General features: G+C 46.6%; 1 protein-coding gene across 12 annotated transcripts in view; it reads left to right on the top strand.

Annotated features, from left to right (window-relative positions):
- The first annotated feature begins 5,399 nt into the window (after positions 1–5,399).
- Positions 5,400–23,352, top strand: part of GRIN1 (glutamate ionotropic receptor NMDA type subunit 1) — an 81,486-nt gene continuing 63,533 nt past the window's right edge. For all 12 annotated transcript variants that reach the window (XR_015878217.1, XR_015878218.1, XM_088469824.1 and 9 more), the window contains exons 1-3: positions 5,400–7,992; positions 18,508–18,642; positions 21,909–22,085. Coding sequence is in view for 10 of the 12 variants with exons in the window: in XM_088469824.1 (XP_088325950.1) it covers positions 7,552–7,992; positions 18,508–18,642; positions 21,909–22,085 (753 nt within the window). In the remaining 2 variants the exon portion in view is untranslated. The remainder of the gene's footprint in view (positions 7,993–18,507; positions 18,643–21,908; positions 22,086–23,352) is intronic.

Below are 23,352 nucleotides of genomic sequence, written 5' to 3'. Positions count from 1 at the left end.
CTGGTGCCGGGATACCAATGCTGTCGGGATTTCGGTGCCGGTATTTGGACCGTCGGCAATCCCGCCCGCAGGGATGCCGACTATGGCCCGTATTCAATACGGCCCGTACTCATCACTGTTTTTTTACTGAGATAAAGTATCTGGCGTGTGCCCGCTTATCCCAGTATTCAATTAGGATCCAGTGAAAATGGGACCTGGCGGAAAGCTAAATATCGAAAAGTCCTGGGAATTTTTGGGAAATCATCCTGGTCCCCCTAAAGATGGTCTGACTATGGGTACCCCCGATTTTGGCTGCTGAAGGTAGTCAGGGTTTTTAAATAGCTGGGGCAGGTTCATAAATGCGCCTGTGAAGAAGGGGTGAAGAATACCACTTAGGGTTTTTTTGGGGGGGAAAATCACTAGTCCCATCAAATCTGGGGTAAAAGCATATTTTTTAGTCCTTAAAGTTTTTCTTTTAAATTCTTCAAAAATGCACCTGCCGCTACCAGCCACATTCTAGAAAACACCTGCCACATATTTGAGGCCCCCACCATGAATCAATTTCGCTAGTTTAAAACTTTGTTACCCAATATTTTTTTTTCGCCCCCAAAATTAAAGCACATTTTTTGGGGTGTCCTGAAGATTTTTTTTTTTTGACACAGGTTACTATTAGGGGACCCTCCCAGGGTTGCAGGCTATTTTTTTTAAGCCTGCACCCCTAAACCCCAATTCTGCACTTTTTTTTGCCATGTATTACATGGAGAAAAGTTATCCCTGTTTTTTAACAAAGACTTTTTGCACCAGCGAAAAGTATTTGAAATTGAATATGGGGATAATTGAAATAGGCGAAAATGACGTCATCGGCGATAAATTATCACCGATAATGGACTTTTCGCCTCTGATTGAATATGGCCCTTAATCCCCTAAATATAGCTGTATATTATGTATTGCCATTGTATGATATGTGTTTTCTTCAGTGTATCTCCTATTTGTGACTGAGCAGCTACAGTAAGTGTCTGAACAACTGAACATAATTCTACTTTCCAATCACTGGCCATAGAGGTCTCAATCTGAGGCTGGGACGTATTATACTGTATTATACTGTATTATACTGTATTATACTGTAAGAGTGAGCCATTCCCTCATTCAGACCAAATGCATGTGACCAAGATTCAGAGAGATGAACTGCATCAATCATCAAGGCCATCCAAGGACCCCATACACATATAAGCTCATCTATATACTCCTATAATCACCTGTACACATATAAGCTCATCTATATACTCCTATAATCACCTGTACACATCTATGCTCATCTATATACTCCTATAATCACCTGTACACATCTATGCTCATCTATGTACTCCTATAATCACCTGTACACATCTAAACTCATCTATATACTCCTATAATCACCTGTACACATCTATGCTCATCTATATACTATTATAATCACCTGTGCACATATAAGCTCATCTATATACTCCTATAATCACCTATACACATGTATGCTCATCTATATAATCCTATAATCACCTGTACACATCTATGCTCATCTATATACTCCTATAATCACCTGTACACATATATGCTCATCTATATACTCCTATAATCACCTGTACACATCTATGCTCATCTATATACTCCTATAATCACCTGTACACATATATGCTCATCTATATACTCCTATAATCACCTGTACACATATATGCTCATCTATATACTCCTATAATCACCTGTACACACCTATGCTCATCTATATACTCCTATAATCACCTGTACACATATATGCTCATCTATATTCTCCTATAATCACCTGTACACATCTATGCTCATCTATATACTCCTATAATCACCTGTACACATATATGCTAATCTATATACTCCTATAATCACTTGTACACATAGATGCTAATCTATATACTCCTATAATCACCTGTACACATATATGCTAATCTATATACTCCTATAATCACCTGTACACATATATGCTAATCTATATAGTCCTATAATCACCTGTACACATATATGCTAATCTATATGCCCCTATAATCACCTGTACACATATATGCTAATCTATATGCCCCTATAATCACCTGTATACATATATGCTAATCTATATACTCATGTTATCACCTGTACACATATATGCTCATCTATATTCTCCTATAATCACCTGTACACACCTATGCTCACCTATATGCCCCTATAATTACATGTAAACATATATGCTCATCTATATACTGATATCATCACCTGTACATATCTCTGCTCATCCATACAGTACAGTCATATGATCACCTGTACAGTAGATATCTATGATCGCCTATTCCCTCATATAATCACCTGTAGATCTATGATCGGTATACAATCGGGAAAGCGGCTGCATTAATACCGGCAGCCGGCTTCCCGACTGTCATATCCCGGCGAGGGTGAAATGCCGGGCATCTATATCTAGACCTATACACTCATATAATCACCTGTAGATAGATTACCTGTAGACATCTATATTAGCCTATATATTCATATAATCACCTGTAGATAGCTATGCTCATCTACAGTATATATCCCTGTGATTACCTGTAGACATCTATGCTCGGCTTTACACTATGAATACATGTTGATTTCCATACTCATCTATACACCCTTATGCTCAGTTATTTAATCCTATGCTCACCTGCAAATATATATACGCTCATGTGTACACTTTTATGCTCAGCTATATGATCCTATACTCACCTGCAGAAATCTATAATCATCTTTACACTCCTATGATCATCTGTAGATATGTATGCTCACCTGTAGGTATATATTGTCACCTATACACCCCTATGTTGTTCTGTTGATATATATATATATACACACACTCACCTGTAGGTATTTATGCTCACCTGTAGGTATCTATTATCACATATACACCTCTATGCTCTCCTGTTGATATATATGCATGTCTATATACTCATATGCTCTCATTTAAATTTCTATTCACATCAATGCTCATCTCTATACACCTTTGCTCACCTCTACACATATACTGTATGCTCACCTGTACACACATTATAAGCTCTAAAAATGTATGCCAACCTGTACACACTTGCTCATTTCCATACATCTGTTCCCACCTGTACACACCTATGCTCACCTGTACACACATGTGCTCATCTCTACACATCTATGCTCACATGTACACACATATGGTCACCTGTACATACGAGGGCTCATATTTACACACCTATGCTCAACTACACACATCTATGATCACATATACACACATGCTCATCTCTAAACACTATGCTCACCTCTACACATCTATGCTCACCTATACACACATATGCTCACCTATACATACAAGGGCTCATGTCTACACACCTATGCTCAACTCTACACAGCTATGCTTACCTCTAAACACATCTATTCTACACATCCATGCTCACCTGTACACAAAGGCTCATCTCTAAACACCTATGTTCACCTCTACACATCTATGCTCACCTATACACGTATGTTCACCTCTACACATCTATGCTCACCTATACACGTATGTTCACCTCTACACATCTATGCTCACCTATACACACAAGGGCTCATGTCTACACACCTATGCTCAACTCTACACAGCTACGCTTACCTCTACACACATCTACATATCTATGCTCACCTGTACACATGTGCTCATCTCTAAACACCTATGATCACCTCTACACACCTATGCTCACCTGTACACACATATACTCACCTATACACACAAGGGCTCATATCTACACACCTATGATCACATGTACACACATATGCTCACCTATACACACAAGGGCTCATATCTACACACCTATGCTCACCTGTACAAACATATGCTCACCTATACACACAAGTGCTCATCTCTACACACATAAGCTTACCTTCTAAACAGGTTCTAATCGCTAGAAACCTATGCATCCTTATGATAAATTGTACAAAGCAAGATCACCTGTACATATCTGTATGATCCCATGTACACACCTACAGTATGCTCCACTGTACTCACCTACAGTATGCTCCCCTGTACTCACCTACAGTATGCTCCCGTGTACACACCGACAGTATTCTCCCCTGTACACACCTACAGTATGATCCCCTGTACACACCTACAGTATGCTCCCCTGTACACACCTACAGTATGATCCCCTGTACACATCTACAGTATGCTCCCATGTACACACCTACAGTATGCTCCCATGAACACACCTACATTATGCTCCCGTGTACACACCAACAGTATGCTCCCCTGTACACACCTACAGTATGATCCCCTGTACACATCTACAGTATGCTCCCATGTACATACCTACAGTATGCTCCCATGAACACACCTACAGTATGCTCCCATGTACACACCTACAGTATGCTCCCATGTACACTCCTACATTATGATCCCCTGTACACATCTACAGTATGCTCCCATGTACACACCTACAGTATGCTCCCCTGTACACACCTACAGTATGTTCCCTGTACACACCTACAGTATGCTCCCCTGTACACACCTACAGTATGCTCCCGTGTACTCACCTACAGTATGCTCCCCTGTACACACCTACAGTATACTCCCCTGTACTCACCTACAGTATACTCCCCTGTACTCACCTACAGTATGCTCCCGTGTACTCACCTACAGTATGCTCCCCTGTATACACCTACAGTATGCTCCCCTGTATACACCTACAGTATGTTCCCCTGTACTCAGTTGTCTTGTACATATACTGTGTAACCAGTGACACTCACCTGTAATGCCTGCAGGCTGCTTACACCTTTCATGGTACATCCAGGTACTAATATACACAGTTCTGTAACCATGACTCCTGTATGCTCCAATGTCCCCTGCTCTACAGTATACATTGTGCTCTACTCTACGTAATTATCACCTAGCCAAGAGGTAAAGGTAATAGCAGGGATCACCTATACAATATATGGGGGAGCTTATAGCCTGTTACCGTTGTACATGGGGGGTTACAGGGCCCCTGTCGGTGTGATGCTATGATCTGGTTCTCTCCTCTTCCCTCACCCGTGGTGTTATCCATCATTAATCACATAACATTACAGAGAGGAGATATAGCTGCCACATCTGATGCTGTAGTGTAATAATGGGCGCAGGAGAGTATAGATCTCAGACAAGGGGAATTTTGGAGGGGGAGATGAGGCTATTTTTGCTCTGAGGTTTGAGGCATTGCTACTCAGACCCATCCATGTGCCTGCTGCCCACTGACCCGAATATACTGTAATGCATTATCACTAATGTGCTCTCCAAGACGCTGGAGGGTGGGATGAAAGTCAGCGCTCACGGCTGGTGCACAAGGGGTTAAACAGCAGCGGGGCTGTGGGTGGGTTTGTTATTTGGGAGAGATCTCCCCCCCTTCGTTAGTGGAGCCTGTGACACTGCGGAGGAGACAGCTCTGGAGCTGAGGGAGAATCAGAGGAGCTGCTCTCATTTCAGCACCAAGGACAGCAGACAGCAGCCCCTCTACATAGACTGGAGAGACAGAGGTGCCGCCTGCATCCCCCCTAACAGCGCACCTGCACCTCAATACTACCCCCCAACGTCTGCCCAAATATAGTCCTAACACTGCCTCCTCCATCCCCCCTTACATCACACCTGCACCTTAATACTACCCCCAACGTCTGCCCAAATATACTCCTAGCACTGCCTCCTCCATCCCCCCTATCATCACACCTACACCTCACTACTAACCCCCAACGTCTGCCCAAATATACTCCTAGCACTGCCTCCTCCATTCCACTCCTAACATCACACCTACACCTCAATACTACCCTCTAACACTATCCCATATATACTCCCAGCGTGACCTCCTCCATCCCCCTAACATCACACCTACACCTCACTACTACCCCCCAACGTCTGCCCAAATATAGTACTGACACTGCCTCCTCCATCCCCCCCTAACATCACACCTACACCTCAATACTACCCCCCAAAGTCTGCCCAAATATAGTCCTAGCACTGCCTCCTCCATCCCCCTTACATCACACCTACACCTCAATAATACCCCCCAACATCAGCCCAAATATACTCCTAGCACTGCCTCCTCCATCCCCCCCTAACATCACACCTGTTCCCAATACTACCCCGCAACATCATCCCAAATATACTCCGAGCACTGCCTCCTCCATCCCCCCCTAACATCACACCTGCACCTCAATACTACCTCCCAACTTCTGCCCAAATATACTCCTAGAATTGACTCCTCCATCCCCCCTAACAATACACCTACACCTCAATACTACCCCCCAACGTCTGCCCAAATATACTGCTAGCACTGCCTCCTCCATCCCCCCTAACATCACACCTACACCTCAATAATACCCCCCAACATCAGCCCAAATATACTCCTAGCACTGCCTCCTCCATCCCCCCTAACATCACACCTGCACCTCAATAATACCCCCCAAGGTCTGCCCAAATATAATCCTAGCACTGCCTCCTCCATCCCCCCTAACATCACACCTACACCTCAATACTATCCCCCAACGTCTGCCCAAATATACTCCTAGCACTGCCTCCTCCATCCCCCCTAACATCACTCCTACACCTCAATAATACCCCCAACATCAGCCCAAATATACTCCTAGCACTGCCTCCTCCATCCCCCCTAAAATCACACCTACACCTCAATAATACCCCCAACATCAGCCCAAATATACTCCTAGCACTGCCTCCTCCATCCCCCCTAACATCACATCTACACCTCAATACTACCCTCTAACACTATCCCATATATACTCCTAGCACTGCCTTCTCCATCCCCCCTAACATCACACCTGCACCTCAATAATACCCCCCAACGTCTGCCCAAATATACTCCTAGCACTGCCTCCTCCATCCCCTCCTAACATCACACCTACACCTCAATACTACCCTCTAACACTATCCCATATATACCCCCAGCGTGACCTCCTCCATCCCCCCCTAACATCATACCCTCATTACTACTCCCAAAATCAGCCCTATATACTCCCAGCACCCCTGCACTGCCTACTCCATCCCCTCCAACATCACACCTGCACCTCAATTCTATCCCCTAACATCATCCCAAATATACTCCCAGCACTGCCTCCTCCATCCCCCCTAACATCACACCTGCAGCTCAATACTACCCACTCTCCAACACTACTCCATATATACTCGTAGTACTGCCTACCCGCAACCTGTCATTACCTCTATCCCCCCTAACATCACAGCTGCACCTCAATACTACCCTCCAAGGCCACCTCAACTATACTCCTAGTACCCCAGCACTACCTACCTCCAACCTGTTACTGTCTCCATCACCCACAATAGAATCTGCAACCCCGCCCCCGTCTCCAATATATTCTGCAGATACCATCGCTGCCTCCTCCATCCCCCCCCATAATCTCTGCACCCCATCGCTGCCTCCTCCATCCACCCCAGGATAATATCTGTCTCCACCAAGCAGCCCCCGCCCAAAACACAGCGAGGGGTCTGGATGCAGCAATAGCCCCGATCAATCACCTGTTTCCATAAGGAGGAATTCTCTTTCCAGTAGGAGAGGAGATCGATGCATGGTGTCCGCTCCTGTGAATGATTTTCGCACAGGACCAGTGATCGCCTCACCCCCACAACCCACCTCCCCATCTCAACGAGGAAAGGCTTCTCTTAGCCTGTGGCATCTCGGCTTCTCTCTGTGTGGAGTTGGGGTGTCCCCCAAAGATAGGACGTTGGCTCAAACGGGGTGTGCGCAATCCATGGACAAGATGCGCCTCTTTCTCCTGGCCGTCTTGTTCTTGTTCTCCTTCGCCAGGGCTGGATGCGACCCCAAAATTGTGAACATCGGGGCGGTTCTGAGCACCAAGAAACATGAGCAGATATTCAGGGAGGCTGTGAACCAAGCCAACAAGAGGCATGGCACCTGGAAGATACAGCTCAATGCCACCTCAGTCACCCACAGGCCCAACGCCATACAGATGGCATTGTCAGTATGCGAGGACCTCATCTCCAGCCAGGTAAGTGTGGGCACAGGTGGGCAAAGGGCCATCTCCAGCCAGGTGAATTTGGGCGCAGAGGGGCGTAGGGTAATTTCCAGCCATACGAATGTGTTAACAGATGGGTATAGGGTAATTGCCAGGGAAGTGAACGTGGGCGCAGATGGGCATAGGGTAATTGCCAGGGAAGTGAATGTGGGCGCAGATGGGCATAGGGTCATCTCCAGCCAGGTGAATGTGGGCGCAGATGGGCATAGGGTCATCCCCATCCAGGTGAATGTGGGCGCAGATGGGCATAGGGTCATCCCCGTCCAGGTGAACGTGGGCAATTCGCGGACATGGTGTCATCTAAAGCTAGGCGAATGTGGGTAGTGTAATCTCCAAAATAATATATGCGGGCATATTTTGGGCATAATGTAATGTTCAGTCAGGTAATTGGGGGGTCATACATGGAGATGACTGCACGGCTCTGGTACATACAGTGTCTGCTTAGTGCCACCCATCTTTATCCAGGTTACTGTGGGCATAAGATGGGCAAAACAAGCTCTAAGTACTTCTGGGCACAAACGAAACGTACTGTAGTGCCAGTTCCGACCATGTGAAGGTGGGCATACAATGGGCATAGTCTCATTAGCTGTCAGGTGGATGAGTGTCATAGTCGGGTCTTTTTAGTAAGGTAGTGTAAATATAAATATGTATAGACACTTTCCGGGCATACATGGGTCACAGGGTCCTAAAGTGCATATATTACAGTACATGGAGCACAAATAATATACATATTGTATAGTATATAGTGCACATACAGTACATATAGTACAGTACGTAGAGCACAAATAATATAGTATATAATGCACATATAGTATAGTACAATATTGTATATAATGCACATATAGTATAGTACATAGAGCACAAATAATATAGTATATAATGCACATATAGTATAGTAAATAGTGCAAATACTGTAAAGTGCATAGTACACATACAAAATACTACACAGTGCACACCAATTATAGTATATAATGCACAAATATTATATACATAGTGCACATATAGTATAGTACATAGGTTAGTCTCTATTCACACAATGGGCATTTTACCACTTTTACCAAGATAATTATAGATAGATATTGGGCAGAATATAATCTACACTGACAGGAGGTGATATAGTTATTGAAACATTTCCGATTATATGCATGTGTGCAACATGAACAGAGCACGTATGTATGTATGTGAGCGTGTGTATGTATGTATGTATGTTTGTGAGCATGTGTGTGAGTGTGTGTATGTATGTATGTGAGCATATATGTATATAGCATTTGTATGCGAGCGTGTATGTATGTATGTAAGTATTTATGTAAGTATGTATGCTTGTATGTATGTATGTATGTATGTATTGTATGTAAGCAATCGTGAGTATATATGTATGTATTTATGTAGGTAGGAAGGTAGGTATGTATGTACATGCCTATGTTTGCATGTGTGTGTCTTTAGAGCAGTATATGGATGTCAGTGTTAGATCCTCCATCCACCTCTCGCTAATGTAAATGGCGTCCTATATTACATGCATGCACACATCACATACATGTACGCGATGTATTACGTCTACACTCATATTTCCCATATTCTTTCTGTAATATAATAAATCCCCCCTCTCCTTATACTGTACATATTATATATATCACAGCTGTGACTACATGACTGGCCCCCTATAGGGATGACAGCGCTGGTACTCACAATGTGCTGCCTGGTAACCCACCTCCATCACTGCATGTCACATGTGTGTGCCTGTCTATACAATATATTCATACATATCTATATAATACATGCACACATTATATATTATTATTACCTATGACTATGAGTGAACCCCTCGCTGTATATGTCTGTGCCCTATGTACATAGCTGTACATCGCTAGAGTCTCCTCTGTATGCAGGCAGTGCAGGGTTATTCTGTATCTCTCATGTATAGGAGTAAATAGCGATATTATTGTATATCCTGCATAAAGTAGACGCGTCTCCCCTGTATTCTGTATTATGTGACGTTACATGGTTACTGTGCTCCCTCCCTCCGTCTCTCAGCTGCCGCCGTGCATTCCAATGAAGATCTTTTGTCCGCATTGCAGCCATATTCCCCCAAATCACCTGGCTGGATCCCCAGATCACACTCACAGCACAGACAGGATCCCCAGATCACATTCACAGCACAGGCAGGAGGATCCCCCATCTCAAAGCACAGACAGCGTTCCCATATTACACAGGATCCTTCATCTCACAGCAGGAGGATTCCCACAGCACAGACAGGATCCCCAGATCACAGCACAGGCAGGATCCCCCAGATCACGGCACAGGCAGGATCCCCCAGATCACAACACAGACAGGAGGATCCCCCATCTCAAAGCACAGACAGCGTTCCCATATCACACAGGATCCTTCCTTCATCTCACAGACAGGAGGATCCCCCATCTCAAAGCACAGACAGCGTTCCCATATCACACAGGATCCTTCCTTCATCTCACAGCAGGAGGATCCCCACAGCACAGCACAGGCAGGATCCCCCAGATCACAGCACAGGCAGGATCCCCCAGATCACAGCACAGACAGGATCCCCCACATCACAGCACAGGCAGGATCCCCCAGATCACAGCACAGGCAGAATCCCCCACAGCACAGCACAGGCAGGATCCCCCAGATCACAGCACAGGCAGAATCCCCCACATCACAGCACAGGCAGGATCCCCCAGATCACAGCACAGGCAGAAACCCCCACAGCACAGCACAGGCAGGATTCTCCAGATCACAGCATAGGCAGGATCCCCCAGATCACAGCACAGGCAGGAGGATCTCCCAGATCACAGCACAGGCAGGATCCCCCTGATCACAGCACAGGCAGCATCCACATATCACAGCACAGGCAGGATCCCACAGATCTAGGCACAGATGACGTCCCTATATCACAGCCCAGGCAGGATCCCCCATATCATAGCATACGCAGGATCACCCGAGATCTAGGCACAGATAACGTCTCTATATCACAGCACAGGCGGGATCACCCCAGATCAAAGCACAGGCAGTGTCCCTATATCACAGCACAGACAGGCTCACCCAAGATCACAACTCTGGCAGTGTCCCTATGTCACAGCACAGACAGGATCACCACAGATCACAGCAAAGGAAGGATCTCCTATACCACAGCACAGGCAGGATCCCCCAGATCACAACTCAGGCAGCGTCCCTATATCACAGCACAGACAGGATCACCCCAGATCATAGCAAAGGAAAGATCCCCCATACCACAGCACAGACAGGATCCCCCAGATCACAACTCAGTGTCCCTATATCACAGCACAGAAAGGATCACCCCAGATCATAGCAAAGGAAAGATCCCCCATACCACAGCACAGACAGGATCCCCCAGATCATAACTCAGTGTCCCTATATCACAGCACAGAAAGGATCACCCCAGATCACAGCAAAGGAAGGATCTCCCATACCACAGCAAAGACAGGATCCTCCAGATCAAAGCACGGGCAGGATTCCCCAGATCACAGCAAATACAGCTTTCTCCTGATCACCAGATCACAACACAGACAGGTTCCCTCATATTACAGCACATACAGTGTCCCTATATCACAGCACAGACAGGATCACCCCAGATTACAGCAAAGGAAAGATCCCCCATACCACAGCACAGACAGGATCCCCCAGACCACAACTCAGTGTCCCTATATCACAGCACAGAAAGGATCACCCCAGATCACAGCAAAGGAAGGATCTCCCATACCACAGCACAGACAGGATCCTCCAGATCAAAGCACGGGCAGGATTCCCCAAATCACAGCAAATACAGCTTTCTCCTGATCACCAGATCACAACACAGACAGGTTCCCTCATATTACAGCACAGGCAGCGTCCCTATATCACAGCACAGACAGGATAACCACAGATCACAGCACAGGCAGTGTCCCTATATCACAGCACATAGAGGATCACCCCAGATAACAGCACAGGCAGCGTTTCTATATTACAGCACAGCCAAGATCCCCCAGACCACAGCACAGACAGGATCACCCATACTACAGCACAGGCAAGATCTGCCAGATCACAGCACAGGAAGGAGGATCCCCATACCACAGCACAGGCAGGATCCGCCAGATCATAGCACAGACAGGATCCAACAGATCACAGCACAGGCAGTGTTTCTATATCACAGCACAGCCAGGATCCCCCAGATGATAGCATAGATAGGATCACCTCAGACCACAGCACAGGCCATAGTTGCCAACTCTCCCTGATTGTCATGGAGACTCCCTGAAATAGTACCAATCTCCCTGATTCCCTGTAGACTCCAGCAATCTCCCTGATTGCATCTTACCCCCAATTATGTAGCTGTTATCTAAAAAATAAAACAGAGATATATACATTCAAATGGGATCATTAGTATCATTTCCCTGCATTGGGTATAAGGCACAATGATCCCTATGGCTACATGCATTGTCTGTCATATATCAGTGTATTTTCATCAACAAGTAGAACTTACTGACTGCTTTGGGGCTCATTTACATTTGGATGTAAGTCAATGTTATGACACGCTTCTCAGATGTAGCAGTACACACCTATCACATGTATGACACGCCTCTCAGATGTAGCAGTACACACCTATCACATGTATGACACGCCTCTCAGATGTAGCAGTACACGCCCATCACATGTATGACACACCTCTCAGATGTAGCAGTACACACCTATCACATGTATGACACGCCTCTCAGATGTAGCAGTACACGCCAACTTTACCGCCGCGCTCATAGGTGTTTTTTTCACAATCTCCCTGAAATGCTTTTTCAGAAGTAGGCAAGTATGGCACTGACTGGAAGATCCCCCATACCACAGCACAGGCAGGATCCACCAGATAATAGCACAGACAGGATCCCCCATACTACAGCACAGGCAGGATCCGCCAGATAATAGCACAGACAGGATCCCCCATACTACAGCACAGGCAGGATCCGCCAGATAATAGCACAGACAGGATCCCCCATACTACAGCACAGGCAGGATCCGCCAGATCATAGCACAAACAGGATCCCCCAGATCACAACACAGGCAGGATCCCTATATCACTGCACAGACAGGATCCTCTAGTTCACAGCACATGCACAATCCCTAAATCCCAGTCTATACAGGATCCCCCAGATCAGAACACATGCAGGATCTCAATATCACATGTATGTCATAATGTAGGAAGGCTGCGGTGTCAGTCCCTATACTGTATGTCACAGGGATGTAGGAAGGCTGCGGTGTCAGTCCCTATACTGTATGTCACAGGGATGTAGGAAGGCTGCGGTGTCAGTCCCTATACTGTATGTCACAGGGATGTAGGAAGGCTGCGGGGTCAGTCCCTATACTGTATGTCACAGGGATGTAGGAAGGTTGCGGTGTCAGTCCCTATATTGTATGTCACAGGGATGTAGGAAGGCTGCGGTGTCAGTCCCTATACTGTATGTCACAGGGATGTAGGAAGGCTGCGGTGTCAGTCCCTATATTGTATGTCACAGGGATGTAGGAAGGCTGCGGTGTCAGTCCCTGTACTGTATGTCACAGGGATGTAGGAAGGCTGCGGTGTCAGTCCCTATACTGTATGTCACAGGGATGTAGGCAGGCTGCGGTGTCAGTCCCTATACTGTATGTCACAAGGATGTAGGAAGGCTGCGGTGTCAGTCCCTATACTGTATGTCACAGGGATGTAGGAAGGCTGCGGTGTCAGTCCCTATACTGTATGTCACAGGGATGTAGGAAGGCTGCGGTGTCTGTCCCTATACTGTATGTCACAGGGATGTAGGAAGGCTGCGGTGTCTGTCAGTCCCTATATTGTATGTCACAGGGATGTAGGAAGGCTGCGGTGTCAGTTCCTATACTGTATGTCACAGGGATGTAGGAAGGCTGCAGTGTCTGTCCCTATACTGTATGTCACAGGGATGTAGGAAGACTGCGGTGTCAGTCCCTATACTGTATGTCACAGGGATGTAGGAAGGCTGTGGTGTCAATCCCTATATTGTTTCTCACAGGATGTAGGAAGGCTGCGGTGTCAGTCCCTATATTGTATGTCACAGGGATGTAGGAAGGCTGCAGTGTCAGTTCCTATACTGTTTGTCACAGGATGTAGGAAGGCTGTGGTGTCAGTCCCTATACTGTATGTCACAGGGATGTAGAAAGGCTGCGGTGTCAGTCCCTATATTGTATGTCACAGGGTTGTAGGAAGGCTGCGGTGTCTGTCCCTATACTGTATGTCACAGGGATGTAGGAAGGCTGCGGTGTCAGTCCCTATACTGTATGTCACAGGGATGTAGGAAGGCTGCGGTGTCAGTCCCTATACTGTATGTCACAGGGATGTAGGAAGGCTGCGGTGTCAGTCCCTATACTGTATGTCACAGGGATGTAGGAAGGCTGCGGCGTCAGTCCCTATACTGTATGTCATAGGGATATAGGAAAGCTGCGTCGTCAGTCCCTATACTGTATGTCACAGGGATGTAGGAAGCCTGCGGTGTCAGTCCCTATACTGTATGTCACAGGGATGTAGGAAAGCTGCAGTGTCAGTCCCTATACTGTATGTCACAGGGATGTAGGAAGGCTGCGGTGTCAGTCCCTATACTGTATGTCACAGGGATGTAGGAAGGCTGCGGTGTCAGTCCCTATACTGTATGTCACAGGATGTAGGAAGGCTGCGGTGTCAGTCCCTATATTGTATGTCACAGGGATGTAGGAAAGCTGCGGCGTCAGTCCCTATACTGTATGTCACAGGGATGTAGGAAAGCTGTGGCGTCAGTCCCTATACTGTATGTCACAGGAATGTAGGAAGGCTGCGGTGTCAGTCCCTATACTGTATGTCACAGAGATGTAGGAAGGCTGCAGTATCAGTCCCTATACTGTATGTCACAGGGATGTAGGACGGCCGCAGTGTCAGTCCCTATACTGAATGTCACAGGAATGTAGGAAGGCTGCGGTGTCAGTCCCTATACTGTATGTCACAGGGATGTAGGAAGGCTGCGGTGTCAGTCCCTATACTGTATGTCACAGGGATGTAGGAAGGCTGCAGTGTCAGTCCCTATACTGTATGTCACAGGGATGTAGGAAGGCTGCGGTGTCTGTCAGTCCCTATATTGTATGTCACAGGGATGTAGAAAGGCTGCGGCATCAGTCCCTATACTGTATGTCACAGGTATGTAGGAAGGCTGCGGTGTCAGTCCCTATACTGTATGTCACTGGTATGTAGGAAGGCTGCGGTGTCAGTCCCTATACTGTATGTCACAGGGATGTAGGAAAGCTGCGGTGTCAGTCCCTATACTGTATGTCACAGGGATGTAGGAAGGCTGCGGTGTCAGTCCCTATACTGTATGTCACAGGGATGTAGGAAGGCTGCGGTGTCAGTCCCTATACTGTATGTCACAGGGATGTAGGAAGGCTGCGGGGTCAGTCCCTATACTGTATGTCACAGGGATGTAGGAAGGCTGCGGTGTCAGTCCCTATACTGTATGTCACAGGGATGTAGGAAGGCTGCTGTGTCAGTCCCTATACTGTATGTCACAGGGATGTAGGAAGGCTGCGGTGTCAGTCCCTATACTGTATGTCACAGGGATGTAGGAAGGCTGCGGTGTCAGTCCCTATACTGTATGTCACAGGGATGTAGGAAGGCTGCGGTGTCAGTCCCTATACTGTATGTCACAGGGATGTAGGAAGGCTGCGGTGTCAGTCCCTATACTGTATGTCACAGGATGTAGGAAGGCTGCGGTGTCAGTCCCTATATTGTATGTCACAGGGATGTAGGAAAGCTGCGGCGTCAGTCCCTATACTGTATGTCACAGGGATGTAGGAAAGCTGCGGCGTCAGTCCCTATACTGTATGTCACAGGGATGTAGGAAGGCTGCGGTGTCAGTCCCTATACTGTATGTCACAGAGATGTAGGAAGGCTGCAGTATCAGTCCCTATACTGTATGTCACAGGGATGTAGGACGGCCGCAGTGTCAGTCCCTATACTGAATGTCACAGGGATGTAGGAAGGCTGCGGTGTCATTCCCTATACCATATGTCACAGGGATGTAGGAAGGCTGCGGTGTCAGTCCCTATACTGTATGTCACAGGGATGTAGGAAGGCTGCAGTGTCAGTCCCTATACTGTATGTCACAGGGATGTAGGAAGGCTGCGGTGTCTGTCAGTCCCTATATTGTATGTCACAGGGATGTAGGAAGGCTGCGGCGTCAGTCCCTATACTGTATGTCACAGGTATGTAGGAAGGCTGCGGTGTCAGTCCCTATACTGTATGTCACTGGTATGTAGGAAGGCTGCGGTGTCAGTCCCTATACTGTATGTCACAGGGATGTAGGAAAGCTGCGGTGTCAGTCCCTATACTGTATGTCACAGGGATGTAGGAAGGCTGCGGTGTCAGTCCCTATACTGTATGTCACAGGGATGTAGGAAGGCTGCGGTGTCAGTCCCTATACTGTATGTCACAGGGATGTAGGAAGGCTGCGGTGTCAGTCCCTATACTGTATGTCACAGGGATGTAGGAAGGCTGCGGTGTCAGTCCCTATACTGTATGTCACAGGGATGTAGGAAGGCTGCTGTGTCAGTCCCTATACTGTATGTCACAGGGATGTAGGAAGGCTGCGGTGTCAGTCCCTATACTGTATGTCACAGGGATGTAGGAAGGCTGCGGTGTCAGTCCCTATACTGTATGTCACAGGGATGTAGGAAGGCTGCGGCGTCACTCATTTTTGTGATCGTTCCGGAATGGAGCTCGATTTTTTATTGACATCTGTGGTGAAAATTCTGTATTTATGTTTATTTTTTCTTAACTAATTGTCAGAAAATTTACTGTCAGTCGGCAGCCCCCATTGATTAATGACCTTGGTGATCTAAAACCGTTCACTTATCTTTCCTATTGCAGATTCCCCTGTGTCCATTGGGGATTGTGTAATACGTCTCAGAAGGAAATTACTGAGCATTAAGTGTGTGGTGAATGAAATGTCATTACATAGTGTGAATGTCAGGGGCCTGTTTATCCTCAATCTTTATGTAATAGGCGTCTGGCAAAATATTAACCATTGCAGAGGAAAAAAATCAATGTCTGGAGGACTCTTTACATAGCAGTCTGTCACATTATTTCTGATCCAGGGAAATATCACTTGCAGTAAACAATGGATTTACTGACAATTATTTTGACCATTACAACGACCTCCCCCAAAACTTTTTCTGTTTCGAATTTTATTTGTTATCTAACTAGTGAACAAAGTATAAGCTCACCGAGCTGGATTTAGAGCCACATGGACCTGGGCTGAATATGATCAAAGGCCTATGGTGAGATGCGTAGGAGGTGTAACCAGTGATGTGTGGGTGTGACCTTTGCTGTGTGGGTGTGGCCAGTGTCATGTTGGCATGTAGACCCCTTACACAATCAGTCTTAATGTCTCCCTTAATGCGGCAAAGTGGCACATATGTCCCCCTGTGCGGTTCCTGGCGCCCCTCCCCCCTCCGCTTTGTACAGCCATCGGTGAACCCTGTGCGGCCCCTGGGGAAACTGTTTTGTTTTTTTAAGAGGCTTGGCCACGCCTCCCAGGATCTGGGCACGCCCCCGAGGGCCCAGTAACGGCCCGTGGCAGCTCTCGGTGCCCCCTGCTTAATCATCACATGCAGAAAATAGTAAATCCTTTTCTCAGTATCAGTCCTTACCATGTATGTATGATCATTTAGAGATCTCGCATCTTATACGCCTTATGTTCTATTCAAAACATCATATTGTCATGTACAGCCCCTGTTACAGGTTAAGAGCATTTATAGTTAACTAAGGGGCATATTTATTAATATATGCGGTCTGCCCACAATATTAACTATTCCTTATCGCCGAAATTCGCAGCACTAAGGAATCCTTATTCGCCGGAACGTATTATTACTGAGTCAACGAGACATTGGCTCCAATAGGTGATCACATCTGCAAGATATCGGAGAAAATCTGCTGTGGCCCCTCCATGGTACATCCAGGGGATCCTTAATATTGCAGGGTACTCCCCACTATAATAAGGGATACGTTCAGGATCCCGACAGTGGGGATTCCGGCGTTCACAATGCTGACGCCGGAAACCCAAGACTGATCGGAATACCGACACCGGCATCCCGATCACCGGGATCCCGAAGGTAAGTACCTGGGTTAGGGGTTAGGCACTAGGGGGAGGGTTAGGCACTAAGGAAGGAGGGTTAGGTTTATGGTGCGGGAAGGGGGTGGCTAGGTTTAGGAACTAAGGGGGAGGTTAGGTTTAGGCACCAGGGAGGGAGGGTTAAGGGTTAGGTTAGTAGTTACTTACAGCCATTGGGATGGTAACCTGCCCGGGATCCCGAGTGCTGGCATCCCGTACCCAACCCTTATAATAACTGTAAGGCTAAGTAAGAGAATTATTTTATCCAAGATGAATATTATGACATAAGCAACGTAACACATTCATCTGTTGCATTTTGCTTGTTCTAAACTCTAAATAATTCAATTTCCAGGTTTATGCGATATTGGTCAGTCACCCTCCAGCACCGACCGATCACCTGACACCAACCCCGGTGTCATACACAGCTGGGTTCTACCGGATACCGGTCATCGGACTGACAACCAGAATGTCTATATATTCCGATAAGGTATTTCCTCCGCACACTGATGAAGACATATTATAGCCACAGCTGTCATATCAGTGGGAGCTGGGAAGGACAGCACAAAATGAAGCATGATTGTAATAATCTGTGGTGTAACGGAACCCTAGAAAACTAGGACGGAAGCCTGTAGTTGTGATGCTCCAGCCCAGGGCGTTTATCCACTAAGTGTTGGGTTCTAACACCTAGCACTCCCGATCGTGTTGATGCCAAAGACTTTTACTAGCAAAATACGGCATTGCCCAATAAAATTTCTGGGCATATATGATCGGAAGCCCTGGCTTTCAAAAGACAATTTTAGTAAATAAAAACCCCAGGTCTATGATTTTTTATGAATGTAGTCAGCATGGAGAATGCTAAAATCACTTTTTATATTTGAATAGAACTTAGGAGTTCATTTGAAGTGACAAAACGACATTATTAGCATACGCTGACCACTGGGGTTGGAGGTACTTGTACACCTGCTTGCTACTAAGACGCAAATCTGTGTAAAAAAAAGTTTCAGATACGAGCGTCTGTGGCTATTTCTCCCGCCACATTCCGTTAGGATCTGCGACTTTGTACTAAACCAATTCCTCTGCGACAAAAGTCACAACCCAGCATCCCTGGAACCTTGTGAGCGACTTTGTACGCGGCTTCAATGCGACTCAGTTGCCATATTCAGGAAAAAGTATTCTTCACCGCCCGTGGTGGTGTGTCTTGGTAGTGCCAAGTGTCCCGCACCATTTGGCGAAAAGATGCTAGGAGTAAGAGGACAGTCTGTAGATCCTTTTGCATACAATATGCGTTGGCCAAGAAATGGGCGGATCTCCTACAGTCAGACCCTGGACGCAGATCTGATGGTTCAATAATCACCATTATGGTCAATTCCCTTTCCTGCGGCTGTGCAATAAAAATCAGATTCATATCCATTGTCAATAAGCTGCGAATGCCGGCATCTAACAACACAGCATTCTGGGCCTGATTCAGAGTTGAATTCAGTTGCAGCCGCTGGTGCTTATGTTTGTATGTTTGTGGAGTTATGGCGGCGATAATAGGCAGATGCTAGTTTCAACTCCCATTCCCCCCCCATGTACTAGCATGCACCTGAATGTGCAACCACTGAAACGCCCACTTGCACGGTGCAATACAGCCGGTGATTCAAGACACTCCACTATCGGTGCAACCTCACGTGCACCACCGACACTTGTAGTTGCAATGTCTCCATCTGAACTCTGTCTAAACATGGCCTCTGTGGCTGTGGCTCTGCGCCGTAGATGTTTTCTGAACTTATCGCGCATGTGCTGTAGCAAATAGTCACTCAAGTACCTCAACATCAGCATTGCATGCAGTTAGCATATACCTCTGTATTAGGCTCTCTGTGTGCACTCTATTTTTCTGTAAATAAAACAAAAAATTTTTAATTTCCACACCAAATATTCTCAGCAATCTTCTCATCGAAACTCAGAGGCAACAACCAGTATGTTTTTATTTACATTAAAAGAGAGGAAAAATGTATTAATTAAAATAATTATTGTGTTGAAATATCTTTCTATCCCCTTATGCACTGCAATATTGTTCCTATCGATCATATTTACCTTATAATGAACAAAGGGCCTGATTCAGAGCCGGACGCTCTGACCAGAGCGCTCGCTCTGAATCAGTGCCCTCCTCCATGAAAATGGAGCGGCCTCCTGGCCGCTCGTATAGCTGTGGGTGACCACCCACAGCATATGCGAGCGGCCATGATGATGGTCGCGATGGTCTTGACCTTCGCAACCATCTGACTTGCGACGGAGACCCTGCGGTAGGGTCTCCCTGCCACAAGCCCTGGAGTGATTTTGGCTCTATCAGAGCCAAAATCACTCCCACTGACATCACTAGTGATGTCAGTGGGGCCGGCTTCAGATGGTAGGCGTTCCCTTGGGAACGCCTCCGTCTGGCAGGCACCTCCCCGGCACGCCCACCAAAGGGGGCGTGCTGTCAATCAACATCGACAGCACGCCCCCTTTGGTGTGAGACCCGGAGCGATGGAGAGCCCGTCGCTCCCCGGGTCTCGCGCATGTGCACGACGGAGCTCCCTCCGTCGTGCGCATGCGCAGTGGGGAACATCGACCCGCTTGCGAGCGTACTGCTGCTCGCGAGCGGGTCTGAATGACCCCCAAAGATTTATGCAGGAAATATTTGAATATAAATTATGTACACTATAAGGGCCTGATTCAGAGCCGGACGCTCTTTCAGAGCGCTGGCTCTGAATCAGGGTTCCATTTTTTTTTTTGAGAGCCGGCCTCCTGGCCACTCGCTAAGCTGTGGGTGACCACCCACAGCTTTTGCGAGCGGGCAGGTAATGGTGGCGATGGTCGCGACCATCGGGCTTGTGACGAGACCCTTGTGGTAGGGTCTCGTCCATAGCAAGCCCCAGTGAGCTTCCGGCTCTAATAGAGCCGGAAGCTCACTACTGAGGCCACCCCCAAATGGCAGGCATTCCTTTGGGAGTGCCTCCGTTTGGCCGGCCACCCCCCTGCCCGCCTCCAAAACGGGGCGAGCTGTCAATCACAATCGACAGCCACCCCGTCTTGGTGTGAGACCCATAGTGACGGAGCGCCCTTCGCTAGTCGGGTCTCGCGCATGCGCACGCTGGAGCCGGCTCTGGTGTGCGCATGCGCAGTGGGGGACCATCAACCCGCTTGCGAGTGCTGTGCGCTCGCGAGCGGGTCTGAATCAGGCCCTAAGTTTCATGTAATCTTTTTCTGGTGTTTCCAGTAAATACATGTAACTAGCAGTGGAGCAGCAGCAGTTTTTACAATGATTTTACTCTGCCAGCGCCTTTGTCCTGTCTTTTTATCACTGGACAGTGAATGATCAGAATGTTTGGCAGCATCATATAAATAATAAATATCAATAATTAATATTATTATTAAATATTTGAATATTAATATTTTAATTATATTTGAATATTAATAATGTATTCTCTTAACGATTAAATTTACTTTTCTCATTTTGTTACTTGCTCTTTACCAGTATTTGTCTCCAGTAAACAAATTGGGGGACAGAATTTTGGATAGCTAGCAAAAGCGTTAGTACGTTGGGTGTGTAATTAGCTATTTTGAGCATATTCACTCATTTGAGTCAGTACTGACTGTAATTTGGTCCCTGGATGGCGTGTCAATGCAAAAATGAAAGTGATGTAATGTCCGTACACTTGTGGTGCTAATTATTACTTTCTTTACTCCTCTTTGGAGGTTGAGGCCAAACGCTTGCCTTCTTCATTTCAGAGCATCCACCTGTCGTTCCTGCGCACGGTTCCGCCGTACTCCCACCAGGCGCTCGTCTGGTTTGACATGATGCGCATTTTTGGCTGGAATCATGTAATTCTCATCGTTAGCGATGATCACGAAGGCCGGGCTGCCCAAAAAAAGCTGGAAACCCTTCTTGAAGAGAAGGAATCCAAGGTCAGTATCGGGACATCACGTTGATTTTCTTTATCTTCTCTTTTTTTTTTTATGTTATAACCAGTTAACATTTCCCCAGAATGTTACATGTATGTAGATTTCTATATGTTAAAACATATTTCTCTTCTCATCGTAACATGACAACATAATGCTTAAGCGTCTATAGTGTCTCGCTAACACCAGACAAAACCGTTGTACTAGATTCATCTCACATGCTTTGCCATTAGGCCAAATCTCCTACGTGTAAATCAATCAATAAAAGGGAATAGCCTGGAGCTTTGCAAATCTAATAAAAACACCATAAACTCAAATAACTAGATTCTAAAAAAAAAAAAAAAACAAGTGACACAAGGCGTCAGGGAGATGCTAGGAACCAACATGACAGCAGCAGCTGGGTGAATTGGCCAATGATCAGTCACGTATTGAATCGTTTGCTTGGCTTGTACAGTGCAGCTTCTCAGACGGGCTCGGCGGTTCCGTCAACGTCTGCTTCATATGCTCATCCAACACGCTCTCAACATGGCTTTGCTGACATTGCCCATCGCGATAGATTGGAACGCCACTGGCTGCCCAGCTCTCTGAGGAGATGCAATGTACCAAAATATGGGTATTATATTGGTTGCACCAAAATTTGCATAGATCTATATGTTTGTAGCATGCTGCTGCGACTGCTTGTCTAGACGTGACAGACTGTGACATGTGACCGGAACACACACACACACATATAATATGACAGATGCACTGACACGGTTTAACAGAGATAGGCAACCTACAGATGCTGTGGAAATAGTCCACCAGACTCATACAATACAAAACAAAAAATGACCAGCTGTGCATTAATCAATAAATGATGTGACGCCTGTCCTATTCCAATATACACAAAACAAGCCGTAGAATTCATCATGATCTTACAATGACGGGTCTTAAAAAAAATTATCGGCAGGTTAGCCTGGACAACAGTTTGCTCGGGTTGGGTACGGGATCCCGGGGGTCATCCCGACAGTCAGAATCCCGACCCAACTAGGTAAGTGTTCTAACCATAAGCCCCCCAGAGTCTAACCCTAAACACCCCCCCTGCATTCTAATACTAACATTTCCCCCCCCTCCCGCAGCCTAAGCCTCCCCCTAACCCTAATACTTACTGTCGGGATGCCAGTGGTCAGGATTCTGTCAACCGGTATCCCAAAAGCCAGGATCGTAATTCCATCCTGTTTGTTCTGTCTTAGAATTTGGTACAGTTGTCTTTCATTAGTGTATGAATAGTGTC

The sequence above is a fragment of the Taudactylus pleione genome, unplaced genomic scaffold (assembly GCF_031769625.1).
Source record: "Taudactylus pleione unplaced genomic scaffold, aTauple2 ptg000013l, whole genome shotgun sequence".
Classification (NCBI taxonomy): Eukaryota; Metazoa; Chordata; class Amphibia; order Anura; family Myobatrachidae; genus Taudactylus; species Taudactylus pleione.
The sequence above is the reverse complement of the archived record's forward strand: the minus strand, read 5'-3'. Positions and strand labels throughout refer to the sequence as shown.